This window comes from Staurois parvus, unplaced genomic scaffold (assembly GCF_062004578.1).
Source record: "Staurois parvus isolate SC_StPar_1 unplaced genomic scaffold, SC_StPar_1.0 ptg000363l, whole genome shotgun sequence".
Lineage (NCBI taxonomy): Eukaryota > Metazoa > Chordata > Amphibia > Anura > Ranidae > Staurois > Staurois parvus.
In genome coordinates, this window is record NW_028318159.1 from 363,403 (window position 1) to 375,978 (window position 12,576).

General features: G+C 47.4%; 2 protein-coding genes across 4 annotated transcripts in view; both read right to left on the bottom strand.

Annotated features, from left to right (window-relative positions):
• The window catches only part of LOC149456339 (NACHT, LRR and PYD domains-containing protein 12-like), a 127,745-nt gene that overhangs the window by 57,686 nt on the left and 57,483 nt on the right, over nucleotides 1–12,576 (bottom strand).
• Nucleotides 1–12,576, bottom strand: part of LOC149456340 (NACHT, LRR and PYD domains-containing protein 3-like) — a 36,225-nt gene that overhangs the window by 4,326 nt on the left and 19,323 nt on the right. For all 3 annotated transcript variants that reach the window (XM_089685151.1, XM_089685150.1, XM_089685152.1), the window contains 2 exons: nucleotides 4,237–4,402; nucleotides 2,665–2,730 (listed from right to left, as the gene is read on the bottom strand). In XM_089685151.1, the coding sequence (XP_089541277.1) occupies nucleotides 2,665–2,730; nucleotides 4,237–4,402 (232 nt within the window). The remainder of the gene's footprint in view (nucleotides 1–2,664; nucleotides 2,731–4,236; nucleotides 4,403–12,576) is intronic.

Genomic DNA, 12,576 nt, shown 5'->3' on the forward strand with positions numbered 1-12,576 from the left:
TCGCTCAGCGCTGTACATTACAAAGGGGGACAGAACATGTGACAGAACAACAACAATACAATGCAAAACATGAGGGGATTGAGGGCCCTGCTCTTTCGAGCTTACAATCTAGGAGGGAATAGCAACAAAATGGGCTGTTAGCCATTGATAAAAACTGTGAGAGCTGTGATTGGTCACAGCATAGCACATGGTACAAGGCTGCTGTGAATGGCCTTGTATCATGTGATATCTGTGATCGATCACAGAGCTCACTGTAGTAAGCAATGATGCCAGGAAAAAACATCTTGTTTACTACTGTGCCTGTGATTTTTGATTGGCTAATCAGCGATCACATGGTACTGGGCTGCCCACAGTGGTCCATGTTCCACTGTGTACAGCAGGCACAGATTGTGGCGCTGCATGCTCCCAAGGAGCACGCACACGCGGTGGATGCTGTCAGGGCACTGTCCACAGCAGAGGTGCTCGAATACCTGGCATTCCTGCTAGTACTTTGCATGGCCACAGGAATGTGCACTGGCGAATAAAGGGCATCGGAAAATGCATGCGCCCTGGTGCACAGCTATGCATGATCCCAGCCCAGTTTGGTGCCAGATGGCCTTTATAAGGACGCCAGTATCTCTCTGCCAGGGCCAGGACAAGGGGTGGGCAGGAGGGACAGCTGCCCCGGGAGCAGATGAGCAAGGGGGGGATACATGCAGGATGGTACACCAATTCTATGGCATGTATTAACAATGTGGAAAAGGGGGGCAATTCTGGATTCTTGCCCTTGGTGCTAGACGACTCTGTCCCTTTACGGCTCTCTGCAATTGCTGGTTGATCTTCGGCTCTCCAGTGAGCTTGTTCCTGTGTTCTCTTTGCATCTGTGGATTCCTGTTACTGACTCGGATTGTCCCTAGACCTGTCTTCTGCCTGCCTCCTGACTTGACCATGGCTTTCTAATGGATCTTCTCTCTCTGCTCTCCTGTGTATGACCCCGGTTAGAATCTTAACTATGCTTGCTCTTGTCCTCATCTCAAACCTGACCTTGTCTTCGAACCGACTCCTCTCCTGTTCTCTACTGAACTAAATGGTTAGCACTTCTGCCTGGCAGTACTCGGGTCGCTGGTTAAAATCCCAACCACAGCACCACCTGCCTGGAGTTTGCATGTTCTCCCTGTGCCTGCGTGGGTTTCCTCTGGGTACTCCGGTTTCTCTCACACTCCAAAGACATGCTGGTAGGTTAATTGGATAATGTCTAAATTGGCCCATGTATGTATGAATGCGAGTTAGGGACGTTAGATTGTACGCTCCTTGAGGGTTAGTGACCCTAGATTGTACATCCCTTGAGGGTTAGGGACTGATGTGAATGTACAATATATATATGTAAAGCGCTGTGTAAAAATTGACGGCGCTATAGAAGTGCCTGAAATAAATAAAATAAAGATCTTCTGCTTCTCGCAGGTTCCACGTGTCTGCAGACACGCCAGGGTACTCCTGGGTATTCCTCTGACAAACTTCCTAGTCACAACATCTCTGCAAGCATTCCAGCAGGTGACCCGTGCTTCATTGGGCCTGACTCCTGTTCCAGCGTCAGGGAAACCTGGAACTTAGACACAAAGGAAGCCCTCTCTCCACCAGGTATGTGATAGATATGGGGGGACGTTTAGACACATCCATGCACATCGGAGCTGCTCCCATCTGGCAATTTATGTGCATGGGCCGAACGGGAAGATTCATACATACCTGTCTGTTGTGTTGACCTGCTTGCTAAAAATTTCCCTCTGTAGCAGGGCTTCTGGTGCCAATATTATTTGATTCCTTGAGGTAGATGAATATAGGATCCCCCTCTGACGGCTGTGGTTCCTCCTGCTGACCCCTAGTCACTGCAAGACTCAGTAATGACCTAGGAATGACCAGTGGGGGACAAGCTATGCCATGCATCCCTGAAAGAGTGACATAGGATCAGTGCCGAGAGCTGTGCTAAATGTAAAGTTTTATCAGTCAGATATGAATAAATCTTTTATTCTTCTCAGGGTAATGCCTTTATTATTATTATTATTTATAATTATACACAACTGAGTCACGTAAAGCCAGGAGCCGGCTGAGAACCTGAAGCAAGCTCACAACTGCAGTCATTTTCTTGTTGAAGGCTCTGTTCACACTTGTACGACTCCAATGTTACAACTTTGATGCAACTTTGATGGGTGCAATTTGGATACGACTTTGGCTTCCATTAATGATAATGGACAACTGTTGCATATATAACATTCAGGTGCAACTTTCATACGACTTTTGAGGGTTTTCATTGCAATCTATGGCTCTCAAGTTGCATGAAAGTCGTACCAAAGTAGTAGCATGAACTACTTTAAAGTTGTTGCGACTTGAAGTTGCACAGATATGAATGGTACCCATTGGGACACAAGGGGGAGATGACTTGTCATGTGACTTTGGACCACAAAGTCGCATGAAAAGTCGCAAAAGTGTGAATGGGCTCTTAACCTGCTTACTCTTTGGACATACCAGTCCCTTCCAAACGGGAACTAGTTAAACCCATTTTATACATGAATTGTATGACCTGAAGGGGAAAGTCTGAATTCAGGGAACACATAACACCACCTCTGCACTTTGGAGGAAATTGGAAAATAATCAAATATATTGCATTGTACTTTACTGTATATTTGTCACCTTTCAGTTCTGGACTCAGTGAGAATCCAAATTCATCCAGCAGAATCTGATCCAGCAGACCTTCACCTATAGAAAAATAAATACAATTTGTGACTTGATCATATCCAGTTCAGGCAGACGCACATCATAATACATTTGAAAGATGTCTAAACATGATGTCCAACATTCTTTTGCTTCCGCTGTGTGATGAGACACCTAGCTAACAGGTGGGAAGCCTCACGATCATCATTCACGGTGTAATACGGAGTCATGTCAGAGCTTGCTGATCCTCAAAGAGGGCCAAAATGTCTTTATGGACCTTGCTTTGTGCACTGGTGCGCAGTCATGTTTGAACAGGAAGGGGCCATCCCCAAACTCTTCCCACAAAGTTGGGAGCATGAAATTGTCCAAAATATCTTGGGATGCTGACGTCTTAAGAGTTCCCTTCACTGGAACTAGGGGGCCAAGCCCCACCTCTCTAAAACAACCCCACACCATTATCCCCCCTCTACCAAACTTTACACTTGGCACAATGCAGTCAGGCAAGTACTGTTCTCCTTGCCACCGCCAAACCCAGAACCGTCTATTGGATTGCCAGACAGAGAAGCGTGACTGGTCACTAAAGAGAACACGTCTTCACTGCTCTAGAGTCCAGTGGCGGTGTGCTTTACACCACAGCATCCGACGCTTTGCATTGCACTTGGTGATGTAAGGCTTGGATGCAGCTGCTCGGCCATGGAAACCCATTCCATGAAGCTCTCTACGCACTGTTGTTGGGCTCATCTGACGGCCAGACCAAGTTTGGAGGTCTTTAGCTATTGACTCTGCAGACAGTTGGTGACTTCTGCGCACTGTGCGCTTCAGCATGCGCTGACCCCGCTCTGTCATGTGACGTGGCCTACCACTTGGTGGCTGAGTGGCTGCTGTTCCCAGTTGCTTCCACTTTGTTATAATCCCACTAACAGTTGAGCGTGGAATATTTAGTAGCCAGGAAATGTCACGGATGGACTTATTGCTCAGGTGGCCACCTATCACGGGACCACGCTTGGAGTCACTGAGCTCCTGAGAGCGACCCATTCTTTCACCAATGTTTGTAGAAGCCGTCTGCATGCCTAGGGGCTTGATTGTATACACCTGTGTCCATGGAGGGGATTGGAGCACCTGAATCACATGATTTGGAGGGCGGGTCCAATACTTTTGGCAATATAATGTATACATATATTTATTTAGTTTTTTTTTTTATATATACATATTTTTATTTTTTTATTTCTTCTATACTGTATTTGTTTCTCTGTATATTTTTTGTGTTTAATAGCCCTGAAGAAGGGAGAGTCTTTTCTCCCTAAATGCGTTGGCTTGAAGTATTGCTCTCAATAAATGCCTCCCAATCTACCATCAAAAGTGCATTCTTTTGGACATTTCTACTATCCCACAGGCAGAGGCATGATGGGACTTGTATTTATGTAACAGCTGGAGGCCCGTCAGTTTGACACCCCTGTTCTAGAGTGTTAGATGACCACATCCCCACTGTACAATGAGACTCTTCCCTCTGGCTGCACGGTTATCCCAATTGCAAATATAAATTACAGTTACCTTTCTGGCTGAGTTCTCCCAGAACGGCCAATAAATTCGGAAAAGGCCAATCTTTCTGTACTGCACAGAGACATTTCCAGAGTCCGATCACAGCTTCTCTTCCCCGATACTGAATGTCTTCTAACAAGGTGTAAGAAAAGGCGGATCGGCTACCTAACAGATAGGTCTGAAAAACACATGTATCCGATTACATATAATATCTGCAGTACACAGCGAGATATTTTTCTTACACAATTCTTTTTAAAGTTCATGAAAAGATAAAGAAAAATAAAACTTGTAATTAAGTATTATAATTATTATAGTTAACTAAAAAACTATTCTTATGCACTACATTTTTACAGAGCAAACCATGGATTTCCTTCAAGGGTTTGGCATGGATGGAATTATATTAATAGTTTCAATAAGTCTTGGTTCACACCTATGTAGGTTGCGTTTGATCCGTTTTTGCATTGCGCTTTGCATTGCATTTTTGCACCTGCGTTTTTGCAGCGTCTTTCATGTTGCCTTTTTTTTTTTTTTTTTTACATTTTTCTTGTTGCTAGGCAGATTTAAAATGTAAAACGCATCAAAAACGGCACAAAAACGCAGCAAAAATGCACTACATGTGTTTCTGCAGCTTTTCCATTGCAGTCAATAGATCCAAAAATGCAACTTTTTGCATCCAAAAAAGCCCCTGCCCTTTCCAAAAAGTGTAAAGGATGAAAATGCAGAGATGTGAACGTGTCCCATAGGAAATCATGTTAAATGGACTATACTGCGTTTCTGCAAAATGCTGCGGAGAATGCTAGGTGTGAACCTAGGGTCAGAGAGAGGTAGAGGGTAGTTGATGCTGCAGGTCTAAAATACAGACACCTACCTGTAGCATAGCTCCTAAATATCCACGATTTCGAGGGACTATCCCTGATTTGGTCCCTCATTCCTCCTTATTTGTCCCTCATTTTGGTCTGATCCATATAGTTGAATACAAAATGTACTATTTATCTTTCAAAAAGTGTTTCCCAGTGCAAAACATTTCTAAATTGCTGCATTTGTAAATTTCAGAAACCAGTATAAAAGAATAGTAGTGGTTAAAAAAAAAAAAAAACAACGCAGTTATTTACCTGTTAACTGTATTTCCAGGAATCTTCTAGGACAGCTCCACATGAGAGATAGGCTCCTCCCAGGAAACACCCGCGCCACCTTTCTCCTATAAGTAGCCTCTCTCCCAGGGGGACCCGCAGTACAGGAATATGACCGAAGGCCTAGGAGAAAGCATAAAAATGGCAGTAGAAACGATAGATCACTAGTTCATTACATGACGGAACACCAGCATATAAGTACACAATAATCGAGAGGGAGTTACACTGTCCTAGAAGATTCCTGGAAATACAGTTAACAGGTAAATAACTGCGTTTTCCCAAGTCATCTTCTAGGACAGCGCCACATGAGAGGACTGAATAGGAATACGTACATTAGGGCGGGGCCTTTGCTTGCAGGACCTTCATTCCAAATGCCTAGTCCTTGTTGCCAATCAGCTCTAATCGGTAGGGTCTGGCGAAGGTGGTGAAGCTGGACCACGTTGCGGCTTTGCAGATCTGTCCGGGGGAGACCCCGGCCTTTTCCGCCCAGGAGGCTGCGGTGGCCCTGGTTGAATGTGCCTTTAAGCCAGGCGGAGGTGCCAGAGACACAGTTATGTATCCTTCTGAGATGGCCTCTCTTATCCATTTTGCGATGGTGCCTTTGGAGTCATTGTATCCCTTCTTTGGGCCCCAGAATAAGATGAAGAGACTGGACGAGCGTCTCCATGTTTTTGTGCACTCGCTGTACGCAATTAAACATCTCCTTACATCGATTTTGTTGTAGTCACCCTCTTTTGCGTTGCTTGGGTTTCCATCAAGGGATGGTATTACTATTTCTTGTTATTTCTTGTGATCTGTGAAAATGCGACGCAACCTTTGGTAGAAATGCCGGATCCGTGTGGAGGATTATTCTGTCAAACAGGATCGTGCAGTATGGTTCTATTACTGACAGAGCTTGCAATTCGCTGACTCTGCGGGCGGAGACTAGTGCTATAAGGAGGGTGGTCTTAAGGGTTAAATGCCTGAAAGAACATTCCTCCAAGGGTTCGAAAGGTTCTTGCTGAAAACTCTTTAGAACTGTGCCCAGGTCCCATATAGGGTATTTTGGTATGGACGGAGCTCGGCGTCTAGAGATAGCCCTCAGGAATCTGATTACTAAGTGATCTTCTGCCAATCTTAGCTCCAGAAAGTTTGACAGAGCGGCTACTTGCACCTTAAAAGTATTGGCGGCCAGGTTCTTGTCCGCTCCGGCTTGAAGGAATTCAAGTACTGTATTTAGGATGGGGCCCCCGACGACTCGTTCCTGCTTCTCCAGAAGGAAAATTTCTTCCAGATAGTATCATATATGGTGTTTGTCGATTTTTTCCGTCCGTCTAAGATGGTGGCGACCCCTCTTCCTGATAACCCTTTCTCTGCTAGCCTGTTCCGCTCAGAAGCCAAGCTGTCAGGGATAGTTTTTCCGGGTGTGGGTGTAGCACTTCCCCCTGGGCGAGTAAGTCGTGTGCGGGGGGTATCATCCATGGGTCCGTTAAGCTCAGTTTCCTCAGCCGGGAGAACCATGATCTTTTGGACCAGATTGGAGCAATCAGGATGATCCTGGCTTGAGATGACTGTATCTTCTGTATCACCCTTGGTAATAATCTGAATGGTGGGAAAGCATAGAGGAGGTCTCTCGAATGCTGTATGGCTGAGGCACCACTCTGGATGACTTCTTCCCAGCTCAACTGGTCCACCAGCTGATTTAGATCCCCTTTCAAATGCAACGCCGTGATGGATTTTAGGTTCTTTTCTGCCCAGCTCAGGAGGATTTCTGCCAGTTCCATCAGTCTCGGGGACCTCGTGCCCCCCTGCCTGTTTAAGTATGCGACTGCCGTTGTATTGTCGGACAAGATCTGAACCTCTTTCCCTACTATCTTCTTCTGAAAAGACGTGACAGCTTTGAAGAGTGCCAATAATTCTTTGAAGTTTCACGACCTCCCCAAGATCTCCGCGTCCCACTTGCCCTGGGCCAGGCAGTCCTCCATATGCGCACCCCACCCCCACATACTTGCATCTGTGGTGACTCTTACTGGGTTGACTTGCTTCCACTTCCTTCCTGCTTCCAATGTGTGGATATTCCCCCACCATCTTAGTGATTCTCTCACTTTGTGCGTGAGGCAGATACTGGAATCTAGGGATGCTTGGCTGCCATCCCAATGTTAGAGGATGTGGTTCTGCAACGCTCTGGAGTGTAGCTGTGCCCATTGTACCCCCGGTATGCAAGCTGTCATGTGCCCGACAAGCTTCATTGCGGTTCTGACTGTGCAGGTCGCCATCCCCCAGAAGGTATTTGTATCTTGCTGTAGTTTGAGCGCTTTCTCTGTGGTCAGGTATAAGCAAGTATTTGTGGAATCCAGACTGTACCCCAAATATGTGATCCTCCTGGAAGGGACTAGCTGTGATTTCTCCATGTTTATTAACCACCCTAGGTTTTCTAGGAAGGATATTGTGTGTTCCACATGGGATTCCAGGCCTCTTCCAGAAATAAGAGCAAGTTGTCCAGATAGGGGATGATGTTTACCCCCTCATACCTCAGGGCTTGTAGAGGTTCCCCTAGGATCTTTGTGAATATTCTTGGAGCTGACGACAGACCAAAGGGGAGTGCGTTGAATTGAAATAAGATTGTTCTTCGTGCGCCTTTCAGTACGAACCTCAGAAATTTCCTCAATTCTTCCCTTATCGGGATGTGAAGATATGCGTCCTTCAGGTCTATTGAACCCATAAATATGCCTGGCGGCAGGAGTTCTTTTGTCGTGTGTATTGTTTCCATGCAGAGCTTTTTGGGTTCTACGAATTCGTTCACCTTCTTCAGGTTGAATATCATTCTATAACTTCTGGATGCCTTCCTTCTTAGAAATAAATGGGAGTAGAATCCACTTCCCCTCTCTTCCTCCTCCAGCTGACAAACCACGTTCTGCTGGAACATCCCTTCCAGGAGGTTCACCAGTGCGTCTGCCTTTTCCCTGTCCCTTGGCAAGGGGGTCGCGAAAAATCTTCGAGGGGGGAGTCTTGAAAACTATCTTGTAACTGTTGCGAATTGTGTCTAGGATGAATGCATTCTGGGTCATCTTCAGCCATTGTGTGTGGAAGTGTCCCAGTCTTCCTCCCACTTGGCTTCGCCAGTCACTTGGGCTGAGTCTTGGATTTAACCTGGTTGGGGTTGAAGAGGAAGCCTCCCTTCCCCCTTGACTCGTTCCTGCCCCTTTTAGAGCCCCAGCTGCTCCTCTGCCCCTGAAATCTAGCCTCCCTTGTTGCGTACTGCCTGTTGGGGGCGAAAAAATTTCTGTCCCGTTTGCTTGCTGGGGACTGGAAATCCTTTCCTTTTGTCAGCCGACCTTTCTAGGACCGAGGTTAGTTCTGGCCCAAAGAGGAGTTTTCCCTTGAAAGGCAGGCCGCAGAGACTAGATTTGGAAGCAACGTCCCCCTGCCAAGACTTTAACCAGATGGCTCTAAGGGCTGAATTTATGAGCTCAGTCGATCTTGCTGTATATCTGATGGTCTCTGTCGAAGCTGATAGTGATTTCAGGATCTCCTCTGCCGATGTACCTTGTTCAAGGTGAGAGCAGAGCTGTCCTAGCCATACATCTAAGGTTCTGGAAACGCAGGTTGTTGCTACTGCCAGTTTAAAATTCACTGCAGATGCTTCCCACGCTCTTTTAAGGAATGTGTCTGCTTTGCGGTCCATTGGATCCTTAAGGGAACTGCCGTCCTCAAAGGATAAGTCCGTCGATTTTGAAATCATTGAAAGGGGGGCATCTGGCTTTGGGCAGGATTCCCACACGGACACATCGTCTTCTTTAAACGGAAATCGCCTTTTAAGGTTTTTAGGAAAGAAAGCCTTCTTTTCCGGCTCTTCCCATTCCCCCTTTATGGTAGACCATAGGATGGAATGAATGGGGAATGTGCGGACGCTTCTTTTCTGTAACCATGCGTATAGCTGGTAGTGCAGAGAGAGATCCAGTTGTTCCTCTTCTAGATCCAGAGTATCATAGATCACCTTCAAGAGGCCTTCTGTATCTTTTACTGGATAAAGGAACCTTTGCGATCTGTGATTCTGGATCCTCTGCCTCGCCTTCCTCCGAGTCCGAAGTGCTGGAAGGTTCTTCTTCTCAACTCGCAGTGGCAGCCTGGTCCTGCTTCCTCCTTTTCCCCTACGGGGAAATGCCTGAAGAGCCAGGTTGAGGCTCATCCGGGGCTGGTTCCTGCCTCTGCTCCCTAAAACTTTGAAAGGTTTTAGACATCTTCTGCATCATGTTTTGCAGAAAATCTTTAAAGAGGAATCCTGACTCCTTCTTAATTAGCTTATCAATACATTCTTGGCACAGTTGCTTCCGCCAAGCTCTAGCTAGCTTCTTCCTCCAGGTAGCGCAATTTTTCTTTGACTCACAAGAAGTTTCTTTTCCCCCTCTATCCTCCTCTTGTGGGCCCATCTAGGGACAGGAAGACACAAGGTATCCTGTAAGCCGAGGGGCCCCGGGGGACTGACCTACGTGCACCCACTGGTACCCAGAAAGCCCTAGGGTGCCGTAGAGAGAAGAGGAGGAGAGGGAGGAGAGGAGAACCCCTGATACCCCCCCGGCCCACCCCAACCCCCGGGACCCCTCCTGAAGCCGAAAAGGGCCAGCGGGGGGCGACAGGTTTGCAGGAGAGGGGAGAGGGAGAGGGGCAAGTGGCAGCCAAAAAGGCTCTTACCTTGCTGCAGGCCTACCCCAGCTCCGACAGATCTGCCTCCATTCTCGCTGCAGCCCGCCCTCGGTGCGGCTGTTTTTGCAGGGTTGATGGGGCTCCGCCCCCTGCTTGGGATCCCTGAACGCCGACCTTCCTCTCACGGCCGCCGGTGGGTAAAGTGGCCGTGGCGTGGCAAATTTTGCGATCCGCCGCCCATGACCAAAATGGCGGCAATCCGTTTCCTGTTCCTCCTGCGCCAGAAATGACGTCACAGAAATGATGCGGCTGCGGCTTCCCGTACTTCCTGGTTCCATGCTGCCGAGATCCAGGAAGAAGGTAAGCTTACCTCTGTCCCACAAGGGAAGGCACTGCCAAATAGGTCAGCGGAGCCGGCTCTACCCCCTAGAGAGCCCCGTTTGGACCATCCAGGGGTCTGTCTCCCCCGTCCCAAAGGGGTGCTTCAGGGTGAAAAACCCTGCTGAAGCCACCTCACAAGGCCCCTGCCTTGCTAAGAAGAGGAGGAAGGGGAGCCTCAGCCAGGGGGCCTCTGTACCTCACTAGACAGCAAGGGGAAAAAAAACAAACAGGCGTAGCTTTGTCCTGGCCGGAGGAAACACTAATACTGAGGGTCCCCCTGGGAGAGAGGCTACTTATAGGAGAAAAAGGTGGAGCCGGTGTTTCCTGGGAGGAGCCTATCTCTCATGTGGAGCTGTCCTAGAAGATGACTTGGGAAAAAAGCACTTGTGGGTTTAACTAATCTTTTTTTTTTGGTATAATTCTCCTTTGAGGGGGCATGGCAGGGGGTGTGTCCTATGCCTACATAACTTTGCTAATAGGTATCCCTTGTTCCGATTTAAAAAATTTGGGAGCCATGCTGTAGCAGCCTGCCACACCTTCCTTCATGGCTGAATCCTGGTCTGACCAGCAGAACTTCATCATTTCTGGGTAGTGTTGACGCTTGTCCCTAAGCCCCACCCTCCCATATTCCAATCCATCACAATAAAAGGGAAGCTTCACTGGTCATTAGGATTGGGAAGAACCAATCTTTTCATATTACAAATTAAGTTTAATGCAACCACTATTCAATATTTACTCCGATGTATATATTATATTAATGTGAGTCCATCTCAAATGTCCATGAGAATTATTCCATAAAAGTCCCAGATGGTGTGTCTTCCTTCATAGTTGTACATATCACCAGTGATAACCGTGTTGGGCACACATTAATATTCACCACAAATGCTGTATTCCTCCATCTTTTAAAATATCTGCATACCAGACAAACATAACTTACTTTTCATTAAGGCCATAGAGAGCCTTGTCCTTTAAGTGCGGCCACCACTCAATTCCAAATCCAAAGGGGGATTAAGGAGAAGAGAGAATTTGTGGTGGGGGAAGGGGAGGTGGGAGAGGAGGATTTGTGATGGGAAGGAGAATTTGGGGGGATTTGGGATGGGAGGGATTTGTAACTGAAAGGATAATTTAGAGGGATTTGGGATAGGAGGGTGGAATTTAGGGGGGAGGATTTGTGATGGGAAAGAGAATGTAGGGGGATTTGGAATGAGAGGGTGGAATTTCGGGGGGAGGTATTTGTGGGGTGACCATAGCTGTGAAGGTGCATGATATGGGGTGATCTGAGGTGTGAAGGTGCAAGAATTGGTACATCTATGAGGTGTGAAGGTGCAAGAACAGGGTTGAGGTGAGGTGTGAAAGTGCAGGAATTTGGGTGACCTGAGGTGTGAAGTTGCAGGAATTGGGGTGACCTGAGAAGGGAAGGTGCAGGAATTGGGGTGACCTGAGAAGGGAAGGTACAGGAATTGGGGTGATCTGAGGTGGGAAGGTGCAGGAATTGGGGTGACCTGAGGAGGGAAGGTGCAGGAATTGGGGTGATCTTAGGTGTGAAAGTGCAAGAATTGGTGCTTCTATGAGGTGTGAAGGTGCAGGAACTGGGTTGACGTGAGGTGTGAAGTTGCAGGAATTGGGGTGACCTGAGGTGGGAAGGTGCAGGAATCGGTGCTTCTGAGGTGTGAAGGTGCAGGAACTGGAGTGACGTGAGGTGTGAAGGTGCAGGCATTGGGGTGATGTGCGGTGTGAAGGTGAAGGAATTTGGGTGACCTGAGGTGGGAAGGTGCAGGAACTGGTGCTTCTCTGAGGTGGGAAGGTGCAGGAATTGGCCTGGGCAGGAAGTGTGTGAAGCAGTCCGGTCTAGAAGTGGTTAACCTAGTAAGCTCAGGAGGCAGGGGGTTGGGTCAACCTTGACTTTCACAAAAGTCAAGATTTGCACATAACTATATCAACAATTACAATCAAGATATCTTATTCACTGACGTAGACAAATATTGCATTTAATTTCAAAATATTTTTATCTTACATCTGTTCTTAATCTCGATAGCTCGGGGTAAAGTTTCAGTACCAAAGCAGTAAAACCGAGCTACACTCGGGAATACCATGCGGCATTGCTCAGGGATTCCCTGCAGCGCTTGCCTTGTCCTTTGCTCCCGCGATGCGTCCTCTGCAGTGTCCCCGGCCATCTCCTCCGGCCGATTCCGGCATCCGGCTTCCGTGTTCCGGTCCC